Below are 19,621 nucleotides of genomic sequence, written 5' to 3'. Positions count from 1 at the left end.
AAATAGTGAGGAATTCTTTCAAGGTAGCCAAGCTTAAAGTTATAACTAAGAAGATAAGCTTCTCATATCTTCAGCCTATAGAGGGAGGAGACCAGCCTTTACTGTAAAGCACCAGTATTGGACTTTGAGGACTGAAATAGAACTAACTGGTCAAATGGGACAAAAGTCAATAGGATGGGGTCAGATGACCAGGAATATGTATTGAAAAATGCAGAACTACTAGGACACAGAGAAGTCAAGGAAACACTCAAGTTTGGAGGAGAAAACTTTGTGATATAGGAGTGTATGAGATGGAATAGAGTAGGAATTTTCTGTGAGGTGGAGAGGAGGATAAATGTAGAGTAGTGCATCTCAATTTTGGAGAAGTGTCTGCATAGAAGCATGCAGGAATCAGAAACTGATGAAGAAGACACTATCTTCTAATAGAATAATAATCTCAAGCATACTGCCAGTTGGCTACCAAATGGTTTGAAAACTATAATATTACTATTCTATCATGGCCAGCACAGCCCTCAGACCTCAACCCTATTGAACAGCCCTGGAAATTGCTCAGTAGATTACTTGGAGTGTGTCAAGATCCTCTATAGGGGCTATTTCAGCCATTGGAGGGAGCTGCAGCACAGTAGGGGAAGATCAGTAATGAGTAATGACAGGAATTAATAGACAGTGTATTTATAAGAGTGGAAGAAGTGATTAGAGCATCAGGAGAAAAGACCAAGTACTGTAATTATAGAGATTGTATTGGTCAAATTCAAAGTCAAAAAAGTGTCCCAATGAGGCACCAGATTAAAATGTCCATATATTCACACAATAGTATCAGATTCCCACACTATAGTAGACAAAGATAACACAAAGAAGCAGAGCTTTCTGACATCTCCCTACAGCATAGTCATATTCCCACACCCTGACTCACAATCAAGCAATTACATGAAAATTCACAAACATTGGGACACTTTTTTGAGCCACTGTATTTTCAATATACTCCAGGTTTCTGATTATTAAGATTCAATGTCTTGAAGGTATGGCCCCTTATCAGTAGAAATGGCAAGCATACACACTAGCTCACAACTCCAGCCTATTGTGAGCTGATCTTGGTCATAAGAAGCAAGAATATAAGCTATGCTTGTTATATATTAAAAGATTAGATCATGGATGCAAGGGCAAGATACTGAAAATTGTAAAAAATGTCAAAAGTGCAATTGTCTATGCTTTGTTCCTAGAGAAGGATCATGTGTGTCCTGGGCTAGCTATATGATATATCTACTCCAAATATGCTCAGGAATAGACTCCCTACTGTCCTTACGGTCTGGTCCTGCAGGGAAAAAATACCCAGGGAGTGAACCACCAGGAGAGGGGGAGGTACATTATACAATAAAGGATTACCCTATGGTCCTGAGCTCCTGATATATTGTTTCTATTGCTGAATAGATGATGGGGATATAATTTCAAAGTCTATTCACTAGAAATAAACACATAGGAACATCTTTGTATTTTTATGGATACATGCTATAACCATTTAAGTACTGAGTCCTAACACTCAATAGTTGGTAGTCAGTATTCAAGCTCCAAGTGCTAATATCACCTACCAATATGTTCACCTTGACTCAGACTACAACTTTCATTTTTTTCATTATCCCCGATGTTTCAAATTTCTTTAGCATATATCTTGGTCAAATGATACCCAATGGACAAGAAAAGACTGCCAATACACTCACCTAGACTTAGACCACAACTGTCATTGTTTTCATTATCCCTGAGGGAGAGTGATTTACCAATATCAACTACCAAGTCTTGACTGCTGAATCCTGAGTACTGAGTCCCAAGTCCTGAGAACCCACTATCAAGACCTGAAACCCAAGTTCCAAACCTGACCACTGAATACCAAGTGTTGGTACTCAGGACTCAGGACTGTTGGCTGGAGTACCTGACTACTGATTCCCAGGTACCAAGCATCAGAACTGAGTACCAAGTTCCCAACTACTGACTCCCAGGTACCAATTACTGATTCCCAAGTCTTAAGTACTGACACTCAGTAGGACCACCAATACACTCACATAGACTTGGACTACAACCTTCATTAAGGAAGTTAAGCATAATAATGATTTTCATTTTTTCATTACTGCTGATGTTTTGGATTTCTTTAGCTTATATCTTGGTCAAATGATAACCAATTGACAAGGAAAGACTACCAAGACACTCACCTTGACTTGGACAACAACCTTTGTTAAGAAAGTTAAGCATAATAACAACTTTCATTATTTCATCATCATTTGCTTATATTGACTACTGAGTCCTGAGTCCCAACACTCAGAAGTCAGTAGTACTGGGTTTTGGGTTTTGGGCTTCAGCACTTGACACTCAGTGAATTGTGTAATGAAATAAAAAATTTCATGTTATATACATTTTTTGAGATTCAGTTTGAGTCTTGAAATTTGGTTTGTGGTGTTTGGTTTTTGAGTTTTGGGTGTCAAGTCTCAGGTTTCAGGCTTCAGCACTCAACACTCAGTGAATTGTGTAGTGAAATAAAAAAAAATTCATGTTATATGCATTTTTTCAAGATTTGGTGTTTGGTTTTTGGTCTTCAGTTTTGGTTTTTGGTTTTCAAATTTTGGGTGTCAAGTCTCAGGCTTCAGGTTTTGGGCTTCAGCACTTGACACTCAGTGAATTGTGCAATGAAATCAAAAAAATTCATATTATCTGCATTTCTTTGAGATTTGGTTTTTGGTTGTGGTTCTCAAGTTTCAGGTTTTGAGTCTCAGCACTCAATACTTGGTGATTTGTGTAGTGAAAAATTCACATGTTGCATACTGTCATATCCTGTATGCCGGACCTAGATCCCATGGTATTCCCATGCCTTCCAGGCCTATTTCCAGACCCCACATCCAACTCATACCCAGATCTCCTTCCACTGTGTGCTCCACACCTCAGCAGGATTAGCCCTGCTATGGATTTACCCCTGAGCTCCGGACCTCCAGATCTTCACTACTAGCCTGATCTGTACAACCCTATCCTGTCCACCATATGCACATTCATCTAGCAAGACATCTGGACTTTACCTCCTCTCAGATTCCAGACTACATTGACCACCTCACATATCTCAGTCCTGTTTCCACCTTGCCTTCCAGATCTCCAGACCTATTCCCACCCTCAATCTGAGATCCTGCATGTAACCCTATTTAGGCATATCCCCCCTTCTGGTTCTCAACTACCTCTGTTTCTGTCTTGCTAATTGACCTTTGTGCTAGTTTCATCTCTGAGTTCATTTACTTATGTTCTGTCTCACTTACTAATATGTTTCCACATGCTCATACATAGCCTTACTCCACTACTTACTGATCCTCTCGGATATCCTCCAGTATATAACCACTGTACAACTCTTGTAGAGTCCTCAGTCTGAATATCAAATTAGACTTGCCCAATCTTCTCCTGGACTTTGGTCCACCTAAGTTCTGTCCTATCTATCAGGCCTAGGGATTGATTCCCTAGGCCAGAGCCTTGCCTTTCTGGCAATTACCCTCTTTCCAGACTTAGGTCCAATTCCTGTCTCTCCAACTCTATCTTAGGGTAGTCTACCTCTGTTTGTTTCTACATTGGACTTCGTCTGATGTAGACCCTATTCCTTCCAGACCTCTGGACATCCTGTTCCTTGTACCTCCAGACATCTTGCCCTCCAGATGTTCAGTCCTCCTGTCCTTTGAACCTCCTATTCTTCTATCCTGTTTCCTACAGAAATATTACCTTGGGGTCTCTCCACTTCCTGTGCAATGGGACCTCCTTTGAGTATTTCCTGTACTCCTCTGGAACTCTCCCATGCTCCAACTTTGAATTACTACCTCCTTTGATATTGATGATATACAACTACCTAAGCTCTGTCATGTCTACAATTATCATTCACCCGGGCCCACCCATCTATATTATATACCACCCTTGGCCCACCTGTCTAACATAATATATTATTGCCCTTGGCCTACCCATCTAATATAATATACATCTGGACCCACTTGTGTATGTGATAACAAGTACCCTTGGCATACCATCTATCTGATATACATCTACATTGGTACACCCATCTACATAATATCCAACTACCTCAGCCCATCTGTCTATAGAATATTCATGTCCATTGGCCCACTCATCTACTGTACATATCCCCCACATGGGCCCACCCACCTCCATCAGGAACAATATCCCTCCCAGCCCATCTGTCATAGTCGGGGATATTTATACCTTCAGCCCATGGTCTGCTGGCCTGTATCATACAGGATATTATGCATGTCTGTTCACTCATATAATATGGAGATAGGTCACTGCAATATGTGAAGACTGGCAGTTATGTATCATTACAGCTGAGATGCTTTCATTTATGTCCATCTATTGACAATTCCTATGACATAAGTATGTTGGTCCACTTCTGACCAAGCTCCTGCACACCAATCACATCCTTGCAAACCACTGCGATCTGCAGGGAAATGCATGAGCAGATCTGGCTTTGGCAGATATGGATATGGTGTGCAGTAGCAGGGTTATCTCAGCATCTTTCAATCCTTGAACATTCGCTGGAATTGTCAAAAATTGGTTTACAAAATAACCTTACATGCAGAATGTCCACCACTCCTGCATACATAGTGAATTTTGAACCATGACAATATATACACTGCAATTTACCAATCATGCTGCAAGATCATACCCATCATATGGCTATGATGCACATGACATATCTGTCAGGTCAAAGAAATGATACCAGCCAGGTCATCTAAGTCCATCTCTGACTGTTTCCTAGAGCAAGAGGGCAAATGAACTTGTGTGACACATGTGTGGGCAGTGATAGAAAGTAAAAGCCTAGTGAAGTATGGTAAGAAAGTATAATAAAGAATAACAATCAACAGACCTTTGGCATGGCCATCATCACATTTGTCTGTGTTGCAGTCATGGTATAACCAGTATGCAACTATGTACATGCAATGGTTGTCAATAAGCTGAGGTGGAGTAAAGAGCAACAAGTTTGGCCAGGTGAGCCCATGCTCTGCACTCAAGTTCAGAGTTGGAGTCCTCATTCACCTGACAAAAACACTTCAAACTGCTCCAGGTGTATCAGTACTAAATCCAAGTGCGTCAACAAGAGCTTGGTGTTCATCATGGAAGTCACAAAGGAAGTGGATCTAACAATGGACTTTGCTCTTGACAGGTGGCTTGAAGAGGCCTTGAGACTCTGGATGTGTGCATTGAGATTTGCATGGCAACAGTGCTCAATGTGGCATTAACAAGATGACCCAAGATGTGGCTGGTCTCTGCCATTTTCACAGTTGCATTAATAGAATCTTCTCCTGTGATTGTGTCAACATACCTCCACTTTCAACTAATTCCCTGTTCCCTTTTCTCTAGGGCTCTCACTGGGCATGATATCACTGATCAGATAATGTATGTGCACCTGTATTTAAGTAGACACTACCTTTGAAATCACATTCTTGATGATACCCTGAACAAATCCAATCACTTCTGGAACATATTCAGAGACCTGGTCCATGACAGTCTCTTTGAGCTATGCACATCAATAACTAAACTGTCATAAATAATCAAGGACAGTAAGACAAACCACTTGACTCTCTTGTCAAGGGTGGATGTGAGATTGTCCACCAGTCCCTGGGTGTATGATGCATTAATCCTGTCAATTAGAAGAGTTTAGTCTTGCATTAACTTTGCTTGTTACAATATTGTGAATACATCCTGGGCCTGAGCTGAACATCCTGTACAGGCTTACTGCATAAATGAAGGAAAACAAAGATGCCTGCACACATACCTGTCTTACATAATGCAGCTGCGCATTGCTGATGATGAGCTCAACATCATGATATCTCACTTCTTACCAACCAAACTTCTTGATATCATTTTCATGACAATCTATGCTATGATTTCTTGTATCCCCACACCCCTAAAAAGGAGCAATAACATGTTCTTGTTCATACTAATGAAGAACTGCTACAGGAAATGCATTGTCCCTCCCTTGATTGTACTCACTCTGCTGTGGTCATGGTGTATGTCAACGATTGTTAGTGTCTGGGTGATAACTGTATAGTGGAGGTACATCAGGTATGACACATCCCCATCCATTCCAGTCCAAAGCTCCAATGGCTAAAACAATATTGGAGGATGCACCAATTGTGGGCACTATGTTCTGTGCTGCTGTCTTAAATGGCACTGTCGTGCATGGTATGGAGTTCATACCATGATATATATAAGAAGAATGAAAGGAGATGATTAGGAGAATGCATGAGGATATATTTCTCACTCATGAGCTTAGTGATCTATTTCCCTTTATTTATTTACTTGTATTTATAGTTTCAGCCACTTGATTACATCAGTGAACCACTCAGATATGTTTGTAAGCATGTCATGTGACTAGTAATATTCTGATTTGTAAGGATAATTTCCATGACTTATCATGTTTTGCCATGATTTGTAATATTTTACTCATGTACTTTAGTAAGCAACTGATTTAGCACACCAAAAGGCTTAGTTTGTAAGCATATTTTTATCAATCCAGTGATGAGTCATTGCTTAGTAAGGATGGTTTTTAAAATGTATATAAGGACTCCATTCTCACATAATCAACAAGTTTTTCCCTCTTCTTTCTTGTCTCAAACCATGAGATTTGTAAGATTTGAAGTGCAGGAGTTTTCCCTCTTTCTGTCTCAATAGTGTGAGATTATGAAGAAAGTGAAGGCCTCAAGATTGCCTTTGAAAACTATAGTATTTCTAGTCTAGATTGGTTGTATACTATCTTACAGGGATCACCTATACAACAGTCTATCATATTCAATTCAGCAGAGGTCCATATTACCTACTAGGTTTAAGCTAACCTGACAAAATATATACTTCCCTTTACCATCAAGAAGTGATCTAGCAAAGAAGTAATTTATTACCCTTTGGCCACCCATGAACAACACATTATCAACTGAGAAGTAGAAAATCCCTTGACTGTGAACTTGAGGAGCTGGCACCTTAGTCTTATTGAAGTACAATTGTGATAGTCATTGTATTTCACCTCAACTTATAAATTAAACAGTCTTCTGTTATCATTTCAGTCAGCCAAGGAACTATATAGTTGAGCTGAAATTCTACCCAGTGGACCACACTGGTTGTCCCAAGTCATTCCCACAGTACATCTGATGAAATTGCCTGTCATTTTGTATTGGTGCAATCCCCTAGAGTACATCATGAGTATTTTAAATAACCCTTTCTTTCACAATCAGATAGATTTTACACCTCACAGGGTGTATACTACAGTGCAGCAATTCTGTTACATGTACTCTGAATGGATGACTGCTGACTAGGCAACTGCATGGGTGAACCTGCAGGTGCCAGAAGACATACCTGGACCCACAAGGGGGGTATCGAGTATCACAGTGGGTAGAGTGTATAGACACCTGGAGTATTATCTATGGAGGGTATACCTGTGGGTCTCACATATAAATACCTAGTGTAGGAACAAAAATGAAACAATGTATTCTACAACACAATAGCATCCCACCCATCCTCCATAAGCATCTCATCACCTTGAACATTAGCAAGAGCAGCACTGGACTGCACATCCTCCATCTTGACAAGGCCAAGCTGGCTCCAATAGCTGAGACAACCATGGCTAAACAGCCATTTAACATCAACAGATGTTGCTGTAAAGGAAAATAAATTATGAGCGATGACAAAAAAAAAACACCTGGAATTATGAGATAATCTAATGCCATTTGTGCAAGATGAGGGTAGAGTGTGCAGCATTCATTCCACCATGTGAGTGTGTTGTCAACATGTTCAACATCAGTGCTGAGATAGCAATCAAGTTCATCCCATAGGTCACTGTTTACTGGTGGGGCAAGTATTGTTACAACCATGTATGCCCCTATTCATTTTCTCCCTCTTACTGTGTATTATGTCATGAGCCACATGATGCCGCCACTAGACTTATCTTTGACTTGTACCTTGTATTACATCACGACTGCCGTTGCCATCGCTAGATGACCTATTCTTGCTATCGCTTACACGTCCTTTATCTCTGACTCATATCCATTCTCACATCTGCCCTAAAGCACTTGTAGTTCACTATAAATAGTTCTCTTGTATGCTTTAGTTCTGCACTTCTTACTAGGTTTTACCTGAAACATCCCTTGCTTGAGACCTCCAATCTCTTGTCATCTGAACTGTACTTTAAGATAGAAGCACTCCTCCTGTCTTAGCTTACACTGAATGCTTGACTTATTGTCTCATGTAGAATCTCAGCAGAGGTCCTGACTCTTATCAAGTCATCTGTTGTTAGAACTATCCTAGTTTGTAACAAGTATGGGAATGTTATCAAAGATATTCTATACAAGACAGTCAGTGAGTGTGTAGTACTAGAATAAATAATTTGACTTACAGTTGAGGATACCACAATGCTGGCATCAGAATTATATCCCACATTATCCATCTCCCTATTAGCATTGTCAGTCGAGTATGAGCAGTCAAACTCTGTGCACACTAGTGTATGCACCAACTCAATCTAACCTTCCTCCCATTTTGTGCATTGGAAATTAGCTAATTTGTGACATGGATGGAGAACTATAATATATGTTAGTTGGTAGGTACTGAAAATAAATACAATTGGACTCGCTCATTGCAATACAGTAGACATCAGACCTGTCAGTGAGCTCATAGTAACAATTTAGAGTTTTCTTGGTGAGTCCTGAAGCAGTGCTAATTGATGGAAGCAGTTGTTTGTTGAGCATGTGAGTTGTGAGTGTCTCATCAATAAAATCCTTGCCAGGATCACTGTTGCAAGGCTTGGTGTTGAGTGTGAAAAAAACATGGTAGCATCTTTGAGGATCTAAATTACATTAGTGAAATCAAACAACTCCACACAGTGTGCATGATGCCAGCTTCACTTTCAACACATTGCGGAGTTGCTCAACTATACTCCATTCATTGTCACTCAACTCAAATGCCCTCAATCCCAATTTGTGTCTCTGCAACACTGTGTCTATGACCTTGCAATGGTTCAGTGTGTATTCCAACATGTTGTATGTGGAATTCCAGCATGTCGACACATCTCTTGGCACCACACTAGGCTTCATCTGCAACTCACTCAAGATGTTGTTCCAGGTGGGGAGAAGCTTTGTGGTGGAGTGGATGATTTTGAATCTGAGTTTGCAATGTGCAGTCAGCTGTGAGTTTCTTTATATTGTTGCAATAAATGCACCTTTACTAGTGCTAACTGAACTGGAACTATTATATTTCATAGTTCTTCTTGTTCATCACTTGTCAGTAGCATAGTTGCATCCACCAGACCTTCAGTGTTGTCCCCCACATTGCTGTCATCTCCTGTGATCTCTGCAATGGTCACATAATCTTTCAGCTCAATATTCTTACTCAGTTCCTCAAGCTGCTCCTTCAGTTGACTTTCCTCTGCTGTCAATTCAGCCTCATCATCTCTGGAATTATCCTGCTTCCTTTTCAACACATCAAACTTGCAGATCACCAGTTTTGCCACGAGATTAACCATGTGCAGGAAGCACCTGGTATGCATCACTTGTCCTCCAAAATCTGGCATGTCAACAGCCAATTCATCAATCATAGCATCATTGTTGGACACATTGTCACATGTGACACAAAGAGTCTACACCTTTGTAAGTTTGAATGTCCTATCTGTTTCATGTCTTTGCTTACCTTTTCATGTGCTCCAAAATCTTCCAGGACACCCTGAAATGCACAAGCAAGTTCTTCACCTGTGTGGGACTATTGTGACCATTATATTGGTATCAGCACTTCAATGTTTGTAAGTGATTTTTACCTTTGGAACTCTAACAGCAAGCACAGTGATTCACCTTTGAACTCCAGGTGTGCCAATACTGCCACAAGGGCTCTATCATTTGGAGATGTCCACCCATCAGTACTAAAGTTAATCCTTCATATTCCTGATACATTTTTCAGTCTTTAAATCCATCATAATTGTGTAACTTAGCTTACACTTGTCATTTTAGCAATGTACTGACAGGTCCTTGCAAAAATGAGGTGGACATCTCATGAGACAGTCAAAGGGGACAGTAAGTAATATTCTGGTCATCCAGTCTTCATTAATGACTGAAACCCTCTATCTTGAATGATTTAAAATGGATGCAGGTTTTCTAACACCCAATGCACAATTTCTGCTCTGTCAAGTATGTCAGGTCCTGCTCAAGACACCATTGAGAGTGCTATACCTTGTTTCAGTGTGGGTATGCTAACAGTGAGAGTATGTGATGTTTCCTTTACTCTTTCTTTCAAATGACACAGTGATTGATCTGTTTTGTAGGACACTGCCAACAATATTCTTCCAAACCTTGTCAACATCTTTCACTTCATCTGCAGCCTTCAAAATGTCTTCTCCCCAACATGAGCCCACATGTTTGCACAGGTTTTCTGTCGAATGTGCATCACCTTTATCGAGGTAATGCCTCACAGTGGCTTTGCAACCCTTGCCTTGGCACCTGAATTCATGCACACACCACTCATTCTGCTCACTAATCTTGGGAATTAGATGAAAGAATGCATACACTTATGAGTTCCACTCTTGCATGAGTCATTCTGTTGGTGTCCAATAAATTGATATCATTTTTGATAGGTTTAAACCCACACTTAGCTCATCTTCAGCACTTTCTTCTTTGTTCATGGGCACCACAATTTCAATATCACTATCATTTGCATTGTTGTGCAACTCCTCCTCTGTTCACACAAAAGCTCATCGACTTGGTGCAGTTGCTGCCTCAGACAATGTTGTGACCTTCTCAGTGGAGCCACTATCTTTAGACAATCCTGTGACATTCTTGGGTGCTATTGCCTCAGTACTTTCAGTATGTTGGTTCATTTTTGCCTTCTTTGGCTACACCTTCACCTTATCTTCATTGGAATTGGCCTTCCATTTCTTCAAGTGCAGCTTTGGCTTTGACAGAGATCTTCAGAATTCTTTTTTCAGTGTTGGACTGGATTGTGTGAGTGGATGTTGGGTGAGTTATGCTAGTGTAGGTTTGTGAAATATTTCATAGCCTTTGCCTGATTGTATTGGAGTTCAACATGTATAATACCTCCAAATGTCATTTTTAGCTATATCTTCTGAAAACCTGGGCTAAGAGTATGGGTATGGGTATGGGTGCTTTAATGTCAGACCCCTACCCCTACCCCAAGGATACCTGGACCCTGAACCCACATGGGTTACCCATACCCATGCAGTTGCCTACTGCTGATGATGCATGGAACATGCAGGTGTGTTTTTCTTTCTTTCTATGTGTTGCTGTACTCACTTTTTTCAAATAGTCAGCCCTGCCAAGAGGTGCAACACTCCTTGGGACAATTTTGTCATCTGACAAGACCAATATCTCCATGATGATGGGTGACACAGTTGCACATCCCCTCCTCATCAGCCTTGCTAATATACACATATCCATGCAGCTGAAATCATCATCTAATGCTTTTGTTCTTACTGCCCTCCTCCCCATACTGAAATTTATTTATAAACAAAAATGTATGCAAGGTGTACTTGAAGATCACCTAATCCACGAATGCTTGAATATCATGCTATGTCCTCTCAAGCAGGCTGCTTGTGAAGGAGTCATGTTGTCTGATCCTGTTGGGCACAGTTAATACTCTTTCACACCACTCACAAGCTACATTGTCAATACTCCAGAGGTCATGATGCTGGCTAGTGTTGGTGGGAAAACCTCTCTGGTTACTATGGCCATGTATAAGCAGTTAGGAGACTCTTTCCACCATGAGCCTCAGACCAAATCAACTACACTGGCCCAGCTATGCATCATCCAGACAAGGGCTGATCTGAATGATATTGAAGTATTCTTTTGTGAAGCCCAGAAGTTTCACTTAAACAATGTATCTGATGTTACGGCAAACCGTAGGTCGACTAGGATGGGCGCGACGTTAGGTACTCAATAAGAGCACGCCTAAGGCCGGATCGTGTCCTCACAAATGTAAGGTTCTTAAGACAAGTCAGAGAGAGTGTCTCCGGCTCGAATATCAGTTATCAGACGACTTAGGATTGGAGGTCCTAAGCGAAGGATAGTTCAGGTAAGACCTAGTAGATTAAAGTGAAGTCTATCTAAGTACATGACCGGGTTTATATAGACGTAGACTCTTTAGGGCAGGTAAGTAGACGTCATCGGTCGAGTCAGTGATGAGTCATCTAGACATCATCGGTTGAGTCAGCGATAAGTAATGAGTCACCTAGCAACAGCACGTGGCGATCGTGATGTAATACAACAGATATAGAACGGAGTCAGAGTCTAATGATGGCACAGCGAGGTGCGGTCATGACGTAGTACATGAGTAAGGAGAGAAAGAAAATAGGGGGTAGTCATGACTGTAACATTACCCCTCGTTTAGCGATGAAGTCACCGACTTCACATATCTTGGTTAGCCCAGTAGATGGGGTCTGCATCATAGTTAGAATGAAGGAGGTCGTCCTGTTCCTCCATGATGGTGGTTTGTGCCATTTGCTCAGTGTGAGCGATGGCGTCTTGCTCAATCTCCCAGCACGCGAGTGCGTCATAAAAGCCGACGTTGGTCCATACCAAAGGGATGACTGCTTCTCCTTTTAACTCTCTGCAAAAGACCAACAAATGACCCGGTGCATATTCCTTGCAAACTGACATTGTCGACCAGCGATGTCTTTACGACTGTGACAGATGAGGATTGGTTTGGGGGGGACAGTGACCTCGACCGTTTAAGAGGTGCCTTAGTGGGGGAGATGGATGCAGCTCGTTTAGTGGCGAGACGTGAGGATCTTCGTTTAAGTGGGAATCGTCGTGTGGTGCGTGTGATGGGGTCAGGAGAAGGAGAAGTCGGTACATCAAGAGTAGTGATAGGAGGGATATTATCATCCTGATGCTCCATGGTAGCTGCAACAGGAGCTGGCGGTGGTACAGGAACGGCGATGTGAGGGGATGGTGGTCGGGCAATGGGGTTAAGAGTGATGCGCTCGGTGACGATATGGATAGCCTCTCTAATGGCGTCTCTCATCTCCTCAGGTAGGAGGCGGATCGCTGTGTTTCTGATGCGTATATGAAGGTGTCGTAAAATGGTTTGATGGCGCTCATCGTCAAGGAGAGCGGCGGTGCGATCAATAAGGCTGGCATCTCTGATAATCCTGATAATGAGACCACTAGATATCGCTCCCCGTTCTCCAAGAAGACGGTCTATTTCAATAGCGTATTGCTGAGAGGTAATGGTGGATTCAAAAAGGGCACTGGTTTCTACTTGGTCGATGACTGAGAAGTAGTCGGTAAGGACGGAGTCGTCGGTGAGGGTTAGAGTAGAGTCGGAGGCTGGTGGTGATGGTACGGGGGATGATGCGTGTTGGGTGAGATTGGCAGCAGTAATATTCTGATAGTCAAGAAGTGTCAAGGGGTGGGCGTTTCCTTCTGCGACGGTGTTCATAGCGGCAGTGAGTTCTTCGATGCGGAGGATACAGAGGCGTAGTCGTTCGATGTGGGACATTGTTAGCATCTCTTACAGTCCATGTGCTTTCTTATAGGCAACAAGGGTGTCGGAGGCATTAGCGAGATTTCCTTCTGGAACCCACTCATTGCTAGTGGAGGAGTATCCTTTCCAGGATACAAGATAGCGTCTTCGTTTACCCGTTCCTTTGTGCGATAAGATCGCATCAATCTCATATTCTTCTTCGTTATCGATGATGTCAGGTGGTGGGTTGTGGAAGTTCGGCCCATGAATCTCTGTCTCATGATAGGATGATAGTTCAGAAGCATGGAACGTGGGGTGAACTTTCCATTGAGGCAGTAGTTGGAGTGTGAATGTGATAGGGGACAGGACGGCGGTGATTGGGAATGGGCCATACCGCTTTGGGGCGAGCTTTCATGAAGGTAGCTGCGTGATCAGGTTCTTCCCGGATAACCAAACCTTATCTCCGATCTTCCAGGGGTGATACTTTTGCCCGTGAGTTCTTTCTGCCATTCGTTGCATCGCAAGGTTGTGGCAAGAGAGCGCTTCTTCTCTAGACTTCTGGAGTGAGCTAAGTCTGTCCACTGCTGCGGGAACTGTGGAGTCAGAAAGGGTGTGTGGAAGGGCTCGTGGTTCATATCCCATCATTAGGAAGAATGGTGATGCGTTGCGAGAGTCATGTTTTCAGTGGTTGTGAATGAATTCTGCCATGGGGAGATGTTCTACCCAATTTTCGGGGTTATTCCGACAATAGATCCGGAGATATGTTTCCAACTCCTGGTTGAGTCATTCAGTCTGACCGTCGGTCTGAGGATGGTAGGCGGTCGACGCCGCTATGTCATACTTCAGGAGTTTGGCAAGGGCTTGAGAGAATTTGGATATGAATTGCGGGCCACGGTCAGAGATGACCTTTTCGTGTAGGCCAAATCATCGATAGACGTATTTGAAGAACTTGCTGGCGACTCCTTCGGAAGTGATGGTTTTGGTACATGGGATGAGAATTACCCCCTTCATAAGCCCATGGTCGACCACGACCATGACAGAATCAAAACCTGCACAGGGAGGAAGGTCGGTGATCAGATCAACGGAGACCTGAGCGAAGGGTACTGCAGCGACGGAAGGGATAGGGACAAGGGGAGGGGTCGTCGGATGGGTATCAGACTTCATTTGCTGGCAGAGGGCACAACCCTCAACGTATTTACGAATGTAGGTGCCCATAGCGGGCCACCAAAAATCACGTTTAACCAATTCCTCAGTCTTGAAGCATCCGGGGTGACCGGCAGTGGGGTGGTCGTGGCATCGTTCCAAAATAAGGCGCTGGCCAGCAGGGCGGACATAGGCGCGGTCCTTATAGTAAAGGATATCGTCATTGATTTTCCAATCTGTAAGAGCAGATTTCATAGGAGGGAGAGACAGGCCATCCAGCGCATCGGAGGCAGTGGTGAAGATGGGGTCGGGATCAGAGGGGTCAGGGTTCACAAGTGTGGTCATGAGTTTGACGTCAAGAAGTCGGACAAACATTGAATCTGGCAAGAGGGTTTCATTGGCATTATCATCTGAGGAATCTGGCCCATGATCGGGGTGACGGGAAAGGGCATCAGGGGCAACAAGTTTGGTCCCCGCAACATGGTGAAGTTCAATGTCATAGCATGACAGGATTAACTGCCATCGAGCTTGTCGGCGAGTCAATTTCTGGGCTGTCCTAAAATATAGGAGATTCTTGTGGTTGGTGAAGACGACAATAGGATGGGGATTTCCTTCCAGGTAGTGACGCCATTCAGTTAATGCACGAATAACCGCAAGAAGTTCACGATCAAAGATCTGGTAGTTTCGTTCTGTGGGGTTCAGTGCCTGAGACAGGTATGCACATGGGTGATAGACACCATTATCATCAGTCTGGAGCAATACTGCTCCTGTGGCGACAAGAGATGCATCAGTGGCAACCGCAAATTGTCTAGAGGGATCCGGGTTTCGAAGGACCGGTTGTTTCAAAAAGCATTCCTTTAGTTTGGCGAAGGCAGATACGCATTGTTCTGTCCAAAGGAACTTGACGTTTTTCTTGGTAAGGTCGATCAGCGGTCTGGCGATGTCGGAGTAATGGGAAATGAAGTTTCGGTAGAAGTTGCAAAATCCCAAAAACGACCGGACTTCCTTCACGGTAGTAGGAGCAGGCCAATCCCGAATACCATTGGTTTTGGCATCGTCCATTGCTACGCATCCAGGACGGATAATCATTCCGAGGTACTCTACTTCTTGAGCGTCAAACGTGCACTTTTCCGGTTTAAGGAAGAGCTTCTCTTCGCGAATTCTGTCGAGGATGCGTCAGGTACGTTCATGATGGGAGGTAAGATCGTTGGAGAATATCAAGATGTCGTCCATGTATATGACGAGCCATCCTTCGTTAATCTCCTGTTGAAATGTCCTATTCATGTACGCCTGGAAGGTGGCTGGGGAGTTGCAAAGACCAAAGAACATGATGTTTGGCTCGAAAAGCCCGTATTCCATAGTAAAGGCAGCTTTCCATCGGTCTTCCAGATGAATACGGATGTTGTTATATCCAGACCAGACATCCATCTTTGTGAAATATTTAGCACCATGTAACCGGGCGACCAGGGAGAGCAGTAGTGGGAGTGGGTAGGCATTCTTAATGGTCCATTCGTTGATATACCGATAGTCTTGACAAGGACGGAGATCTCCACTCTTCTTTCCTACGAAAAAGAATCCGCTGGCTTGCGGTGATTTTGATTCGGAGATAAATCCTTTCTGAATGTTTTCATCAATGAATGCTTTGACCGCTGCCCACTCTTTCTCGGATAACGGGTACACTTTAGACGTTTTGGGAATAAAACCGGGTTTGGTCTCGATTCGGTGATCTATGCCAGGTCGTTCTGGTGGTAGTTGGTTTAGACTGTCTTTTGTGAAGATGTCGGTGAAGTCGTGAAGGTAGGAGGGGACGAGTTCTTCGAATGATTTCTTCTTCTGTTCGAGCCCAGCGGCTAACGCAAACTGTTGTGCCTTATTGCTGGTTTTGACATATTTGGTAGGCCGTGACAGGGGTATGACCATAGGTTTTTGTTCCATAATGCTGGTACCATCTTTCGTTAAAGGAGTATCCATCGAGATGTTAGTGATTACCCGGAGCTCGGCGGCATCAATGGGGTATTCGACTAGGAATTCATCATCTTCTAGATGGTAAGTGGCGACTTCCCGCACAGGTGGCGCGTAATCCGTCGTCCATACGTCATCTTTCGTGTCAAAAGAATTGTCGTCATCATCAGGGATAGGGTCAAGGCTTGGTGGGGCTTCTTCGTCTGGGATTTCTTCGATCATAGCTTGAGGCACCGGTTCTCTGGGTGGTAATATAACCGATTCTACAGGAGGCGCCTTCAGCAGCACTACAACTGGAATTAGGTTGGTTCTTTTGTTCGTCTGTTTCGTTTTCCGAAACAGAGGAGGGAGTCTGTTCTTCTTTCGTTCTTTGTCGACTTCCTCTTTGATCTGGTCACTCTTCTCTGTTCGAGAAAGTTCTAGCATTTCCGCTTTCCATTGGATTACTGGGTCCATAGCACATAGCCAAGGGATCCCTAGTAGAATCTGGTCTCGTCGACTAAGTCGCGTGATGTTAAACTTTCCGATCATAGATCGGTTATCTATCTTGACTATGAGGACACAATATCTGGTGATAGCACCCCCCTTTGCGTAACTTCCATCCGCAGTGGTAACTCAGAATGGTTTTGTGAGTTTGTGCATTCTAATCCCGTGGGTTTTGACAAACTCTTCGGAGATGAAGGTTCCAGCAGTGCCGGAGTCCACAACAGCTGTTGTTTCGACGATTTCCAGATGAGTTTTAGAAATGAGGGTAATGGGGACACGGAGTTCCTTTCTAATCCCCATACTTTGTACAAGTCTGATAGGTACATTGGAAGATACTGACATCGATCCAGTCTTCCACATTAAAAATCCTCAGTAATACGACAGATCGTTGTATCTTCTTTGCTGTCACTAATCTCTTCTCTGTGGACAGGGATCTTCTTCTTCTGCGGACACGCTCTAGTGAGGTGACCTTTCTGGTGACACGTGAAGCATAGTCCTTTCTTCATGTGGTCACTTCTCTCGGCTTCAGTGAGCCGGTCTACCTCCATGGCGTTTGGGTCATGCCGATCAATGGAGGGTCTGGGTACATATCGTTGTCCCGACAGTCTGGTGGTGGTACAATGGTTTGATCAATATGCAACCCCTCTTTGGTAGTTACTGTCTAGCTGGATGATGGCGGCGACATACTTGTCGAAATCTACTGGAATGGTCTCCATCTGATAGACGGAGTTAACGATTCCTTTCTTCAACCCGTCATTGAAGAACGTAATGAGGATGGCGTCCTGCTCCATGGAAGCTTGTGCAGCAAGTGTTTTGAAAGTGGCGATGTAGGATGTAAGGTCGCCTGTTTGTCTCAACGTTCGGAGTTTGTTCATGGCGGTTCCAGTGGCATCGGCCGGTATGAAGGCTTCTTTGAACTTAGTTTCAAAGTTCGCAAAGGTCCCGTAGGTTTTAGCAACGGAGTTGTCGACTTCGGTGTAGAAGGTCAGCGCCCAACCCATAGCGCTTCCTTCTGTCATGTAAGCAAGGGCAGTGATGACCTTCTTATCATCAGTGTTATAGATCGTAGCGTTAAGTGCGAAGTACACCTTAACCGCATACAACCATTGTAGAGCCTGGGAGGGGCTTCCGTCATAGGTGGACGGGGCTCCAGCTTTTAGTTCTGGGGTGTTTGGGATGGTGGACATCCTGAGCGTCTGGTCAAGTGATGTTTCTGTTCAGGGGAACGTTCTCGTTCTCTCGCTGAGTTCTTTTTCTGAGTTCTTGAATAACCTCCTCGATGGGGAGGGTTGGGATTGACTTTAATCTTTTGTTACGGCGAACCGTAGGTCGACTAGGATGGGCGCGACATTAGGTACTCGATAAGAGCATGCCTAAGGCCGGATCGTGTCCTCACAAATGTAAGGTTCTTAAGACAAGTCGGAGAGAGTGTCTCCAGCTCGAATATCGGTTATCAGACGACTTAGGATTGGAGGTCCTAAGCGAAGGATAGTTCAGGTAAGACCTAGTAGATTAAAGTGAAGTCTATCTAAGTACATGACCGGGTTTATATAGACGTAGACTCTTTAGGGCAGGTAAGTAGACGTCATCGGTCGAGTCAGCGATAAGTAATGAGTCACCTAGCAACAGCACGTGGCGATCGTGATGTAATACAACAGATATAGAACGGAGTCAGAGTCTAATGATGGCACAGCGAGGTGCGGTCATGACATAGTACATGAGTAAGGAGAGAAAGAAAATAGGGGGTAGTCACGACTGTAACATCTGAAGCATGATTTGAGGATTGGGTGCTGTCTGAACTATCTTATTCCCTTACTCCTGAGACACTCCATCACATTCATCAAGAGTCCTATGGTCACAATGTGAAGTGGCTTATTTGTGTAGTGGGAGACTCTGAACTTGATTTTCGCTTTTCTGTGCTACAGCCCATCACAGGGTTTTGCCATTTTCAGGGTGGCATTACAAAACTCAAACAAGTTACAGGGTAGTGTTGCTGTGGCTTGGCTAGCCAAGAGCCAGCTCAGCTTCTACCAGCTTCACATCAGCTCATCTATTTATAGTGAGCCAAGCCATTATATCTGGCCCAGCCTGCCGTGGCTAGCCATACGAGTCAGCTTTAGCTAAGGCTCATAGAGCCACAGCTTGAGCTGGCTCAAACCGAATCACAGAAGGCTCAAATTCACTCATATTGTTGTGGTCAGGTAGTTACATGACTTTTTGACATACAAACTAGAATACAAAACAGTAAGACATGAGTTATTGTGTGACATAGACCTGCAGACCATTTAAGTCAACAACTTGATGAATATATAAAAATAAGTGTACTCACATTTATTGAAGTAGCACTCATTTCTGTACAGTCCAAGGGCAGCAGTTGCTGTGCAGGGAATACATAGGGCATGGTGAAAAAGCTTGCACCTTCAAACAACATGAGCGGCGGGGCATGGTAGAATCTGCATTGCCAATGGGGGTCTTGCAAGGTGCAGGGGAAATGGTGGACCAGTCGGGTACATGATCCTGCTGGCAAGACTCAGATGTACAGTGGCTCAAAAAACTG

General features: G+C 43.5%; 4 protein-coding genes across 4 annotated transcripts; 1 reads left to right on the top strand and 3 right to left on the bottom strand.

The window, feature by feature from the left end:
• Window positions 1–5,356: 5,356 nt before the first annotated feature.
• On the bottom strand, window positions 5,357–6,108 carry BJ212DRAFT_1303710 (uncharacterized protein; the record flags this gene model as incomplete). The annotated part of the gene is made up of 5 exons (XM_041333462.1): window positions 5,357–5,428; window positions 5,450–5,539; window positions 5,798–5,825; window positions 5,865–5,929; window positions 6,016–6,108. 5 exons carry the CDS (start codon window positions 6,106–6,108, stop codon window positions 5,357–5,359), a joined length of 348 nt encoding a protein of 115 aa, XP_041187702.1.
• Window positions 6,109–9,262: 3,154 nt separating this feature from the next.
• BJ212DRAFT_1282724 (uncharacterized protein) lies at window positions 9,263–9,640 on the bottom strand (the record flags this gene model as incomplete). The annotated part of the gene is made up of 1 exon (XM_041331698.1): window positions 9,263–9,640. A coding segment is annotated over one exon (378 nt), but the record flags the coding sequence as incomplete, so codon positions are not given.
• Window positions 9,641–10,131: 491 nt separating this feature from the next.
• BJ212DRAFT_1282787 (uncharacterized protein) lies at window positions 10,132–10,561 on the bottom strand (the record flags this gene model as incomplete). Its single annotated transcript, XM_041331706.1, has 2 exons — window positions 10,132–10,199; window positions 10,252–10,561. Coding segments are annotated over 2 exons (378 nt in total), but the record flags the coding sequence as incomplete, so codon positions are not given.
• Window positions 10,562–11,322: 761 nt separating this feature from the next.
• Window positions 11,323–11,643, top strand: BJ212DRAFT_1282785 (uncharacterized protein; the record flags this gene model as incomplete). The annotated part of the gene is made up of 1 exon (XM_041331705.1): window positions 11,323–11,643. A coding segment is annotated over one exon (321 nt), but the record flags the coding sequence as incomplete, so codon positions are not given.
• Between the last annotated feature and the right edge of the window lie 7,978 nt (window positions 11,644–19,621).

The sequence above is a fragment of the Suillus subaureus genome (genome assembly GCF_016647635.1).
Source record: "Suillus subaureus strain MN1 chromosome Unknown BJ212scaffold_47, whole genome shotgun sequence".
NCBI lineage: Eukaryota > Fungi > Basidiomycota > Agaricomycetes > Boletales > Suillaceae > Suillus > Suillus subaureus.
Note: the sequence above shows the minus strand (reverse complement) of the source record. Positions and strands in the feature narration are given on the sequence as shown.